Source organism: Eleutherodactylus coqui, chromosome 5 (assembly GCF_035609145.1).
Source record: "Eleutherodactylus coqui strain aEleCoq1 chromosome 5, aEleCoq1.hap1, whole genome shotgun sequence".
In the NCBI taxonomy this organism is placed as follows: Eukaryota; Metazoa; Chordata; class Amphibia; order Anura; family Eleutherodactylidae; genus Eleutherodactylus; species Eleutherodactylus coqui.
In genome coordinates this window covers 96,101,153-96,114,163 of record NC_089841.1, presented here as the reverse complement: position 1 = coordinate 96,114,163, position 13,011 = coordinate 96,101,153, and the positions used below count along the sequence as shown (strand labels likewise).

General features: G+C 44.0%; 1 protein-coding gene across 2 annotated transcripts in view; it reads left to right on the top strand.

Moving 5' to 3' along the window:
• TMEM171 (transmembrane protein 171) overlaps positions 1-12,405 on the top strand; it is a 30,620-nt gene extending 18,215 nt beyond the window's left edge. For both annotated transcript variants that reach the window (XM_066602915.1, XM_066602916.1), the window contains exons 3-4: positions 4,809-4,938; positions 7,809-12,405. In XM_066602915.1, coding sequence (XP_066459012.1) covers positions 4,809-4,938; positions 7,809-8,031 — 353 coding nt within the window. In that variant the 3' untranslated portion in view covers positions 8,032-12,405. The remainder of the gene's footprint in view (positions 1-4,808; positions 4,939-7,808) is intronic.
• Positions 12,406-13,011: the final 606 nt, after the last annotated feature.

Genomic DNA, 13,011 nt, shown 5'->3' with positions numbered 1-13,011 from the left:
ACGGGAAAACGTAATGCCATTGAGGAAGGGATCCAGCCTAAACTAACAGCACCCAATAGAATCCACTGACTAATGCCTCATGTCCATAGACGGCTGGGATTCCGCATGTGTCCGCCGCTGCCCACGACCGAGGACCCTGCTGACCTGTCCGGGGCTTCTTTTTTCTCTACTGCGGATGTGTGTGGAAGCACTGGCCAGTGTGTTGGCACATATGCGCAGAAGAGTTTTCTTTTGTTTGTTTTTTTAAACTTCTGCTTTCCCGTCAGCAATGTCAATTGTAGAGTGGCCACAGATCGGACGGCTTCCATTGACTTTAAGCCGTCCATGCGGGAACCGCACTGAAATGGAGCATGCTGCGATTTGATTTCTGCATCTAAAGATCCGTAAATCAAATCTGCATACTTTAATTCAGTTGCGGACGCCCATGTTTCCCTATGGGCGGCTTGAACTACGGATCATACGTGTGGATTCTGCAATTCAAATCCGCTCGTGGACATTGGGCCTTATGGTGCCTGTTGAGCATCCATCATGCTGTCTGACATTTTCCTGGATGAAATAGCACCTCATGCTGCATAATTTTGTACTGGATCAATACCAGAGGCTTCAAAAGGAGAACTGTGACACAGATCTGAACAGAGCCTTACATTATAAAGATGAAGCTGATTTTCAGTTGCAGAAATGTTTGCAACAAATCTGCTAAATTTGAATATACACTTAACCCCTTCCCACCCTGTGTGTGTATATAATAAAAAAAAATATATAAAAAAAATATATATAATAATTACATACACACATACTAATTGGCAAGAGGTTCCCACGAAATGACGTACATTAGATGGACGAGAACTATCCCCACTGTTAACCTCTTATAAGCTGCAGTCGATGTTGATCTTGGCCTGCATATAGTTTACAGAGGGAGGGAGTTCCCTCTGTGCAATTAACAGCTCTCTGCCATGAAATTGCAAAGGGCAGATGGGTTGTCATGGCTTCTAATATAAGAGTAGTGATGATACACTGCAGTACAGAAGCCTGGTCGCCGTGTGTGTGTGCCCTCACACATCGTACAGGCATGTCTGGTGGTCAATAGGGATGAGCGAGTATACTCGCTAAGGCACTACTCGCTCGAGTAATGTGCCTTAGCCAAGTATCTCCCGGCTCGTCCCTAAAGATTCGGGGGCTGGCGCGGGGCGGGGAGCTGCGGGGGAGAGCGGGCAGGAACGGAGGGGAGATCTCTCTCTCCCTCTCTCCCGCCCGCTCTCCCCTGCTCCCCGCAGCGACTCACCTGTCAGCTGCGGCGGCCCCCGAATCTTTAGAGACGAGCAGGGAGATACTCGGCTAAGGCACATTACTCGAGCGAGTAGTGCCTTAGCAAGTATACTCGCTCATCCCTAGTTGTCAATTAGCTCTGTAAGCGGAAGAAGAGGTCCACTCCTCTAAGAGCCTTTTTATAGGCCAACTGTGAAGCCGCTTTTAGGGTCTAGGGTGACAAGACCGTTCATTTAATCACACTACATATCTGCCTAAGGCCGCCTTCACACTGGTGAGAAAATCTCATGTGAATTTGAAAACCATTCTTTTGAATTGGGTCATACACATGAGCTGTGTTTTTTTTTCGTTTTTTTTTCCCCCCTGACTGCACCATGTTGCGGAAAACAAGCCACTGCATGTCCTATCTTTGTGTGCGCTCTCGCATCGCATCTCCCATTGTTTTCAATGGGGCTGGTGTTCTCAGTCACTTATGCAAATGATAATTTGCATCGTCTAAAAGGGCCCTAAGCAGGCAGATTCAGAAATCGATGACAGTCCTGCCTGTCTGTCTCATCCAGGTGAGGTTTCTGACAACTTGTTCTTACCTGCCTGTCTTGGATCCATCCTGGCAAGTATTTTCCCCAGTCTGCGCTGCATGTTGTGCATATCAGTAATAAGCACCTGCCTCTCATGTATATACAGTATCTCTTTGTGGCGGACATTCCAGGCTGTATTGTATACAATGTATCCGATGATAACGTCTTTGATCGATGTTTAGTATAAATATGTGTATATAGACGTGCCTAATTAGCACGGTGAAGGTATGCTCTGACTAAACAACTTTGCTGTGGTTTTGAACTTGTTTGGTCAAGTGAATGTAAATTTAAAAACCTCCCTTCACACAATGCGGTTGAAAACTGGAGTATGGCTGCAGTGCACAGAGCTTTTGGCCGCCTGCACACGAGCGGGTCGGATCCGGCAGCGAGAATTCTCGCCGCGGGACCTGACCCGAGAGCCTGCAGGGACGAGCGCGTACTCACCCGCGCCTGGCGGCCCCGGCTCTTTCATGTGCCGGCTGCCGCGCAGCCGGCGCATGCGCAGACCGGAGCCGGCGGCCGGGTGAGTGCGTGCCCCGCACAAAAATAGGACATGCCGCGGTTTGTTTGCCGTGCGAGATTTTGCACGGCCAAACCGCGGCCGTCTGCATAGGAGTGCGTATTGTAATGCACTCCTATGCAAACTTTCAGTGGCGGAAATCCCGCTGGAAATCCCGCGGCGGGATTTCCGCCCGTGTGCAGGCGGCCCTGTACAAACCGCACTGCAGTGGTGTAATCTAATCTTCCCTATACTTGGTGTTTGCTGAGTGACCTCTGGTGGAAGTAGTGCTAGATATTGCATAAGAACTTTTGAACTGTTTGTGCATGTCCACACCTAGCAGAGTCTTTGCAAATCGGCAGCAAAATTGATTATGGAAAGGACTTAACCCTCTGCATATTACATATTTCTGCAATAGAATGGGCATGCCACAGCAAATTCTGCACCTGTGAACACAGCCTTAACTCTTTGCAATCCAATTTTGCGTCACAGAAGGGGAAATATAAAAACAATCACAGAAAATGGCCATATACTTACTGACTAAGGAGTGCATGTTGCTGCATTCTCTCACCATGCAGGTAGCAGACTACCAAAATGAGGGAGCTAATTACACCTGTGAGGGACACCGATGAGACAGCCACTCGCACTGCCTCCTAATATAGAGGGGGTGGCTGCTTGGCGTATACTCCCACACAGAGTGGATACAAAGTGGCAGACCATTCTGATGCATCTAGTGCACCATGCAAACCAGAAACCTAATAATGACGCCATAATAGTTCGGCAGGTTGCCTTGGCTTTAAAACTCCAGGGGGAGCCCAGGGTGGCAGTACCAATGTAGTTCACTGTTTGAAGTGCAGGGCAACCCGCCGAACTATTATGGCGTCATTAATAGGTTGCTGGGGGTTGTCCAGGCTTAGAAAAACACAGCTGCTTTCTTCCAGAACCCACATCATATCTGTTCTTGAGTTGTATGTGATTCTACAGCCTGCCCAATTCATTTCTATGGAGCGCAGCTGCACAGACAGCCCATGAACAGGAATAGTGCCATTTCTGGAAGAAAGCAGCTATATTTCTCTAATATTGTAAAATCCCTTGTTATTGAAGTATATAGGCAGCATTTTCTGCAGTAAATATGTGAATATTGACACATAACCATTATGGTGTTGCTACAATTACTGTATGTGCATTTGTTTTAAGGTCCAAAATTCTGTCTTTATCTTGAGGAGTTGAGGCTAGTGGCCACTGATTGCTCATGGCATGTCTGGTTATCTTATATAATAAGTCTAGCTGCCTTCTATGTTTAAAGATTAAAGCTTTTTCTATCCACCGCACCCACCTCTCAGTCTTGGGTTTTTATCTTTTATGTCGAAAACGGCATCGGGACACAAACCTGGACAGAACCATAGAAGTGCAACTGTCGTTTGCAAAAACGTTTCCACATGTCCAAGGTTTCGATTGGTGGAAGTCCAGGAGATGAGACTCTCCCTCTCTGACTCCCAAATGCTAGAACAAAGCCAAAGTGCTCTTCCAGTTACTGTCTGTGCTCACCAGCTGAAGATGGGCTCATAGACCTTCTATTGAAGTTGCCTTTAACGAGAAGGGACAATTCTCGGATGAGGCATCTGCTGCTTCGTTTTAGCAATCGAGTCTCAGCATCTGGATTCCTACTGATCAAAACTTGACATGTCCCTATGGCGTCAAACTTTTTGCAAATGACAGGTAGACTTAAATGTGTGAAATGGAGACCACTTTAGTTTCCTTATCGCAAGCTTTTCTGTTCCTGGTTCTGTTTTTCTTATCCAGCAGCAAAGACTGAGGATGACCTTTTCTCTATGAGATTAAAGACTATGAAGTGGCAAGTTCACATCTGCTTAGGAGGCTCCATCTGTCCTACAAATTTGGTATAAAATGCTGGACGAAATAGCATATCATGCGGTGCGATTTTTGTCACGGGAAAATACCGTTGAGCTATCAGACTCCATCTAGCAACATTTGGATTCAGCAAGTTTCAGATCTGGTGCTTTGGTATCTTCCCTTTTTTGGCATCTATGACATAGGTGTGAAAGGGACCTTGCACGGCATTTTTCATAGGCGAGCGTTCCTTTCCGATGAATGGTGGCTACAAGTCTGCTGTGCAGGAGTGACAGAGGCTTGTCCTGCCATCTAGAGAGGCACCAGATAATGAGAAGGTTGTATAAATAGTTCTCTACCATCATACCAAATATGATATAAGCAGAACACAAAATAAGAAAAGATATAGTATTGATACAGAATCTCAAATCTCCTAGTTCCTTTCACAATTTCACAGATAAGATAACCTTGCAAAAGTAAACTATGAATGTAATCTGCATAGAATAAAGTAATGATAGTTATTGGGTTTTTCGTTTGCCTGTTTAATACGCATTTGTAATAATATTGGTGTATTGTAGGTCTTGCTCTCTAATAATGTTGCTTATACCTCACAGGTGATACTGTCATAATATTTCCATCACCACCACCTCCCTATTTTGAGGATACTTTACCACTAGCAGCCGGTTCAGATGGGGCACCCAGGAGTGAAAATCCACCTTCCTACAGCAGTATTTTTAACATAAGGTAGGGCAGAATCAATTGCTGTATCACAAATATATCAATTTAATACAATTACAGTATATCCAATCGGAGGCTGAACAGCTGTTGTAAAACCACAACTCCAAGCATGTCCTTCCTGACAGATGCAGAAGGAGCTATGACATCTGTTGAGCTGCAGGTTCCAGATCAGTGGGTCACTTTCTGACTGCAGGGTTTGGGAGTTAAGGGGTTAATGGTGTCCATTTTTGTCCCATCAACAGCAAGATTGGAGAGCACTGCCTGATCAATGGCATTTTGGTGTGCCGTAAGGGCAGCATCCCACAGGTTGTTCTTTTCTTTCCAGCTGACATAGCACTTTGCACTGATAAGTAATTGATTTACTTTGTGTGCTACACCCAAACAGATCATGAGAAGGAGTAGAAGTGACCTTATTTGCTTCCAGAGCAGTCTGGATAATCGCACACATCCGTGTGAGTCATCAGTCAAGTCAGATCTGTTCTAGGTGCTTCCTGTTTGAGTGTATCAACTGTATGTGTACTTACACTTCAATGATTGATCCATGTCAGTGTTTCCCAACTCCAGTCCTCAGAGACCCCCAACAGGTCAGGTTTTCAGGATCTCCTATAGTAAGATTACCTGTGATAATGTCTGAGGCACCAACAATAACTACATCACTTGTGTAATACCGAGGAAATCCTGAAAACATGACCTGTTGGGGAAACCTTGATCTACGTGCTGGGCTACAAGTCATTGGGGGATCAATTAAAATTAAAGGGGTTGTCCACATAAATACTATTGATGACCTATCCTCAGGATAGGTAATCAGTAGTTGATCAGCCGGGGTCCGCCGTTTGACACCGCGACCGATCAGCTGAGCGGGCGCATGCTGTCAGTGCCACAAATACACAGAGGTCGGAGCTGAAGCAGCAGAAGCCTCTGTGCCAACCTCTGTGTAGTGGCCGGCGCTCGTAACTGAAGGCATGACTCAATGGGAGCTGTGCCTGCACTTACAAGTGCCAGCCACTATAAGGAGGTTGGCGTGGAGTCTGTGCCGACCTCCCATGTAGTGGTTGGCATTTGTAACAGCAGGCATGCCTCTCATTGATTTTAATGCAGCTTTGCCGGCCACTACATGGGAGGTCGCTGCAGAGGCTTCCGCTCTGGCCTCTGTGTATTTGTGGCACTGACAGCATGCGCCCGCTCAGCTGATCGGTCGCAGTCCCGAGCAACGGACCCCAGCCGATCAACTATTGATGACCTATCCTAATGATGGGTCATCAATAGTATTTGACTAGAAAACCCCTTTAACTGAACAAAAACAGCTCCGCAATCCTTCAGTGCATCTATTTTCATATGGAAATGTGTGTAAGGTCATCTGCACCATAAATGGCAAGTAGCAGTGGTGCACCCTGCTCGTATTTTGCATTATGTTCTTGGCACAAGTTCTGTTAGATGGTGCCCTCTGAGTATCCCATGCTATGTGCTCGAATAGAGAATTGCTTTGTAAGGCTACATTTACACGAGTGCGAATATCGCGCATTGTGAGACGCACAAAACTCGCACAAATATAAACTTGGTTTAAGAGCCCTACACATGAGCGCTGTTTTCCCTCACAGTGATTTTGTGAGGTAAAAAAAAATCGCCTCATGTCCAATTTTTTTTCGCGTTCCTTCGAAACACAATGCTCACTACTTTCAAAGGGACAGTCAACACAGTGCATGCTGTACGATGTGCACGCGAGGGCGATGTGATGTTTCTCTGTCCAGGTGACCCCAGGCGGTATGTTGTCTCCAGTTACTCTATCGCTTCTCTTCTCATGGTGGCTGTTCCCTGAGTCTTTGCTTCTTATAGACAACAGCTTCTCTCACCAATCTTGAGGCTGATTTACATGAACAATTATCGCTCAAAATTCGTCCAAACGACGGCCTTTGAGCAATAGCAGTTGCGTGTAAATGTGTGCGCATTGTACACTTACCTTGCAATCTTCGTTCATTACTAAGTTCAGCTCAGCATAAAAGCCATTGTCCCTGATAACCGGATGGCATGCTGTGTTATCCGAGCAGAGCTGATAACATTGTTATTAGCCAGCAGCCCACAGCAGAACAATGGACATGTATTTAAAGAACAGACCACCTGCTGTTCTGTAAATACATCTCCTGACCGCTAATTAGCATGCAAATTATGTTAATTAGCTGCTAATGGATATTAGCAGCTAATTAACATCATTAGTAGCTAATGCAAAATGATTGCTCAAAACTGTCACGCAAACTGTCTTTTGAGCGAATTTTAAGCAATCATCTAAACGGGGCTTTAGTCTTTGTCCTCTAGTCTATGCAAACCATTGTGCTCTCCAGCAACACCTCCTACTCACTGTCATAGTCCCTGCCCCTCTCTGTGACGCAGCAATAAATAGTCTTTTTGTTTTATATGCCTTTCGCCAGCCAATCACTAAGGGTATCTTGGGCATGCTCTGTTCTACCGCACCAACATTTTGCATAGATTTTAGCGCATCTCACCTTCTATTCAATAGCACTTTAAAACCTTCAGGGTCGCTCCTTACAAGCAAAATGTAATACTACATTTCTCCATCTTGGTGGGCCGTTGCTTCATCATCACCCTTATGAAATACCTGACAGACGGTAGCTTTCTCTGGCCTAATCAATTGCGTTTTGGAAGCAGGACACGTTCAATCAGATGTTCATTTTGTGGGTTGTGTTCTGAAAGGGGTTGTCTCTAATGGGATAGCCCCTTTTAAGACCTAGGTAATTCCTCCAGATCTCTATGACCATGATGTAATGAATGCCAGTTAGACCACAGAAGAGCAAAAGTGCAAAACTTGTTTGAAATGGAATAAAGTTTTATTAAGTTTTTTTTGTTTTGGTTTCTCTCCACAGGACATATCAAAATGATGGGGGAAGTCCTGGAGGCCAAGATTGTACAGTATACACCATTCCGTTGCCAAGTTACTCCAATGAGTGTTATTCCAATGTATATTTTGCATCAGACCCTCCACCAAAATACGAAGAGAAAGAGACTTTACCTGAAGCCTCCACATCACCCATTACTCCAAGCAACTCTACAGAATCTTCAACTAATCCTGTACCGGAGGACGTCTAGGACAAACTATGACCTTTAATGAGGAGTAAAATACCATGTTGTGTTAATAACGTCTATATCTGACATCCTGGCAGATGTCACATCCGCGTTGCAGCCTTCAGTAGCGGATTATCAATTTGCTACCTCATGGGCTATAAATGAAGCTTATCACTCATATTGATCTGTGAAATGTCTTATAGTGTTAAGCCTCGTGCACACAAGTGAGGGTTGGACCAGATTTTGCAGGAATCCGACAGAAAAAGATTGTAATGCTCCATCGGATGCCATATTACAGAGCAATTCTTCCCTAGAAGAACTACTCAGAAAGGAGAAGTCTGTAATACAACATCGTATGAAGCCTCGTATGGCGGCACAATGAATGCATACAGGTCTGAGGCAACTGTGTGCCCCCATGAAGCTCCTGTGTGCATGGCTCTGCCATCTATATGAGACCTTAAAGGACCACCTCAGAAAAAAAATGAATACACTATCAGAGCTAATCCACATGGTCGTAGGTTCGGTCCTTGTGCTGTTTTGCTGTCAGAGTTCCCAACCAATGAGCTCATGGACCCATAATCACCAATGTATTCACAAGTTTTTTTCACACTGATGCATGGATCGCATTTAAAAAATGGCAGCATGCGCTATTCTGATCCAATTTACAGATGAAACTCTCCTATTCAAATCAATGGGGATGCAGAAAACAAACCAGAACTGACTGCATATCACTGATTTGTTGCTAAGAGATGCAGAAAAAAAATTGGGCCCCTTTTTCTTTCTTCTTCTTTTTTTTTTTTTGCAGATGTGAAAAACTGTTGACCTACAGAAGTGGAAAATGGACACGCAGACCACATATGAGTGGTATAGGAAACTACACTTGAAAAAACTACATATAAAAGAACGACCGTTCTAATAGAAAACGGGCAAGTTTTTATCGCCTCATGACTTCAGCCTTATACCTAGTGTAGGATCTGCAGGCACAGTGCAGGACTGGATTTTGTGGTGTCCCTCCCATCCCCTCCAGCCCTGAACTAGGCATGGCACTGCTTGAGTACGTATGTGTGTGCATATAATTTATATATATATTTTTTTCTTTTTGTTTTTTCTCTTAAATGTTCCTTATTGAAAGGGAATCTGTTAGGTAGTTTATGTTGCTCTCACTGAGGGATGCATAAAATAGTGATAGTTATTCTGATTTTATGAGATGATGTGCAGTGGTTTTTAAGAACTTACAGCGTGTTTCTGCAGCTCCCAGCAACAGATAAATCCAGTCTATTCATGGGGCTGTGCTAGCCCCGCCCATTTATCCTGATTGGCAGTTTTCTCTGTATGTAGTTTAAGTCCACTTTCAGGCAGGTATAATCTTACTGTGTATTTGGTCCTGTTTTGCAGATGGTAATATGAAGCTAACCTATGTCTACTTACATAGCCGTAGCTTTCATCCTTTTGTGTTTTAAAAATGCAGCATGCAGTACTTCTGTCCATTTTTGCCTCCGTATTTCCATTGATAGGTGTTACTTTCTATTGGGAAAATGCTAACCCATATTTGCCCAGCAAAAAAAAATGCAAGCAATGATAACAAAAACAAACTAAAGAATGATGCCATACGGTTGCAATGACATCCGTATTATTGTCATGTGACAATACATTCCTGTGAAACTGGCCTTATGGGTACATTCACATGTAGTAGAAAATGGTATGGCTTTTCGACAGCGGAAAATCGGCACCAAAATTTGCATCATTGATGTGAATTTGGTGCGGATCCGAAACAGACTGCACCCCTTATGTTGAAAGGGTGAAATCGGTGCCTTGTTTCGCTGCAGCGGCTGGTTGTCTCTTGCCTTCTGTTATCCCCAAAGTCTTCAGGGCTGTGTTGTGCTCTTACGGCGACCAGGAAGAGGCTGTATCGGTCACTGCAATGTGACAGAGGGTGCGAGTTGAAGCCGCTGGCGCCATATTGGAGCCTGTGCTCCAACCTGCTGCAGTTGCTGTTTGGAGCAGGTTTAGAGGTGCTGGGTCCATGGTGGGAGACGGGAGAGCGATTTCAGAGGCTGTATGAAAGTCCACGAGGCTAGAAATGATTGGGGGTTTCAGGAGCTCAACAGAGAAGCTGCTTACCTCTCCATCAGATGACCAATAAAATCCATTTGAACATGAAGGGTAAAATCGGCTGCGGATCAGTAACAGTGGTGCGGATTGGCTTTTGACTTGGAAATTATATGGATTTTTTATTACTGCAAAAAATCCACACCGTTTTCGGCTACATATGAATATACTCTACGGCTAGAAACATGTCCGTTCAGGAGGGAGGGCACCTCATGAATAAACTGGACTCCTCTCTTCCTGGAGCTGCAGGAACAAGCTGTAAGTTCTTAAGAACCACTGCACATAAGTGGCACATCGCTGAAATCAGCATGTCGGTTACTTCTTTATGCTGCCCTCAGTGTGGACAGCATATACTATAGTACCTGACAGGGTCCTTTTAGGTAAAAGGTAAACTTTTTAAAGTCCTAAATCATATATGAGCAAACACATTAAAAAAGTTTGTCTGGGGGGAAAAAAAATGGAACAATCCTATTCACTTTAATAGAGCTAACCTACAACCTTTGCTCAGGTGTAGTGCCCGATCTGGAAGAAAGCAGCAGTGGTTTTTGGCATCCCTTTAGGTTGGCCAATTTGCCGTCCTTTGTTTCTTGTGTAATTTCATGTCCAGTATCTGGACAATGTGTTTCTGCAGGAGTAAATTACCGTTTAGACCTGCCGATTTCTCGTTTGAATGGGCTACTATGTCAGAGTTCGCTCAGGCAGCCTGTTTATACACCCAGATACTTTGTTGGTTTGTTCAAACGAGAAATCATTCAGTCATTCACATTCACTTCATAATTCGTCGTTTGAATGTTGGCTGCATTTACACTGAATGATTGTCATTCATTTTCGATGACTTGAACTATGTTCCATGTAGTAGGGCCTTTAGGTCCGTTCCATACACACTTGAACGTTTTCGCTGTATTCCCACAAAATCCACAATCAAATCTGCACTTGATTCTGTTGTGGATTTGGTACAAATTTAGCTGCAGGTTTCACTTATTACATTGAAAAAAATGACAGCCGCAGTGACTTTTCTTCAACAAATATGTCGCGTTGTAGATTTGAAAATCCGCAACATGACTGATCTGCAGGAGAATGTTTCCTACCGGTGGAAACAATCGCACTCATTGCATATGAGTGAATGAATTTTGGGGTGAAAATCCGCAACATGACTATCATCCACAAGTGAATGGGGTTTGTTACAACCTAATTCCCTTAGATTGTACTGTACATTGCTGCAGAATTTTGACTTTTATACTGCAGCCCAAATCCCGCAGCAATTCCACGATGTGTGAACTTGTCCTTGGTGAATAAGGTTTGTTAAAACCCCTTTCTCGAATCTTGAATGTATGAATCCAGCCTTAGATTTAGTGCGGCATCCCACGAACGTATCTGTGTGCGCAAATGCAGATAATAGATCCCATTGATTTCAATGGATGCATTCTCATTTTTTTTTTTTTTTTGCACGCACATGAAAAAAAAGCAGGATGCTCCATTTTAGTGTGCAACCGGGCACCAAGAGTCCCATAGGAATCTCTGGGGAGAGCACACCCGATACCCGTGTAATTGCGCATTACGTTACGCAATTGTGCAGTGAAAGAACACATCTGGAACTAATTGGGCTACATTGCCATTTAAATCGCGGCACGGGTATGTCCTGTGCCATGTGACATGCCCCTGTCAGTGGAAAACTGATAGTAAAATGCGCAAATAAGTAGCAAGTACGCTCATATGAGGTTGGCCTAAGTCAGAGCTACTAGACATCCTTTGTACTCCCTTTTAGGGCACTGGCAGGGACTTATTAAAATATTCATGATTGATTCTTTTTTTTTCCCTTCTCTTGGTGCCACATTTTTGGTCACATTTTTTTTTTAAGCAGATTTTTAATTTTTTTCCAATGGGAAAACCACTGACAGGAAAAAAGCAACGCCAAGGTAACTGCAGTGTCTGTGTGTATTGTCCCACTGATCTACAGCTAAAACCTGTCCCTGATGTGTGTTTAGCAGAAAAGACAATATTTTACATAGTGGTTGCGTTTGTGTCGAACTGTGATTGTAATCCCCCTTCCGTATCCACTGTGAACTATATATGTGATTTAGTCTTAATTTGCTATTGCGATCCTCAAATGCTTTCTTTTAAATATTTACAACATGCAGAAATCTCAGCGCCTCAAGTGTCTTTAACACCCTTCAAATTATGTTTGTGACTTTTTACTGATTTTACAGTTTCTATATTCTCATTCTGTCACTATTTATTATCAATGTGCTAGAAATATTTTTACAAATATTTTTTAAAATGTAAATAAAGCAGAACCATAGAAGTCTGTGTAATGTCATATATATACACATATACACACACCTGTGTGTCGCACGCTAATTTTATGACTAGCAGTCCTGGAATATACAAAGTGAGCCACAACAATGAGCCCCGCACCCCACGGTTATGGAAGTCGTCCAAAATAAAAAGCTGTTGCCCATAGCAACCAATCACAGCGCAGCTTTTATTTTACCTCCAGAAGTACAGTCAAACCTCTAGTTTCATTGTCTTCTAGTTTAGCCGGTTTCCAGTTTCACTGATTTTTTTTCAAGACAGAATATCGCCTCTAGTTTCACTGGCTGCTTCTAGTTTCATTGGCGGATGCCGGACCACATGGCCTTGCTGCTGTCGCGGCTCTGGTCTCCGTGGCCCTGAAAACCTGCTCTAGCAGCCAATGACAGTCTCGCTGCTGATGCGGCCCACGTGATCTCCTCTTCCTGATGCTGAAACGCTACCCATCCTTCTCCAGCGTCGCTGTGGGGGCTAGTAAAGCAGTACTGTAGTGTAATGTAAGTGGCCATGTTTACCCAGTTAACACAGTGATGTCACCTGCAGCCCTATGTAACACCAATATTTTTTCTGCACAGGTGTGCAATG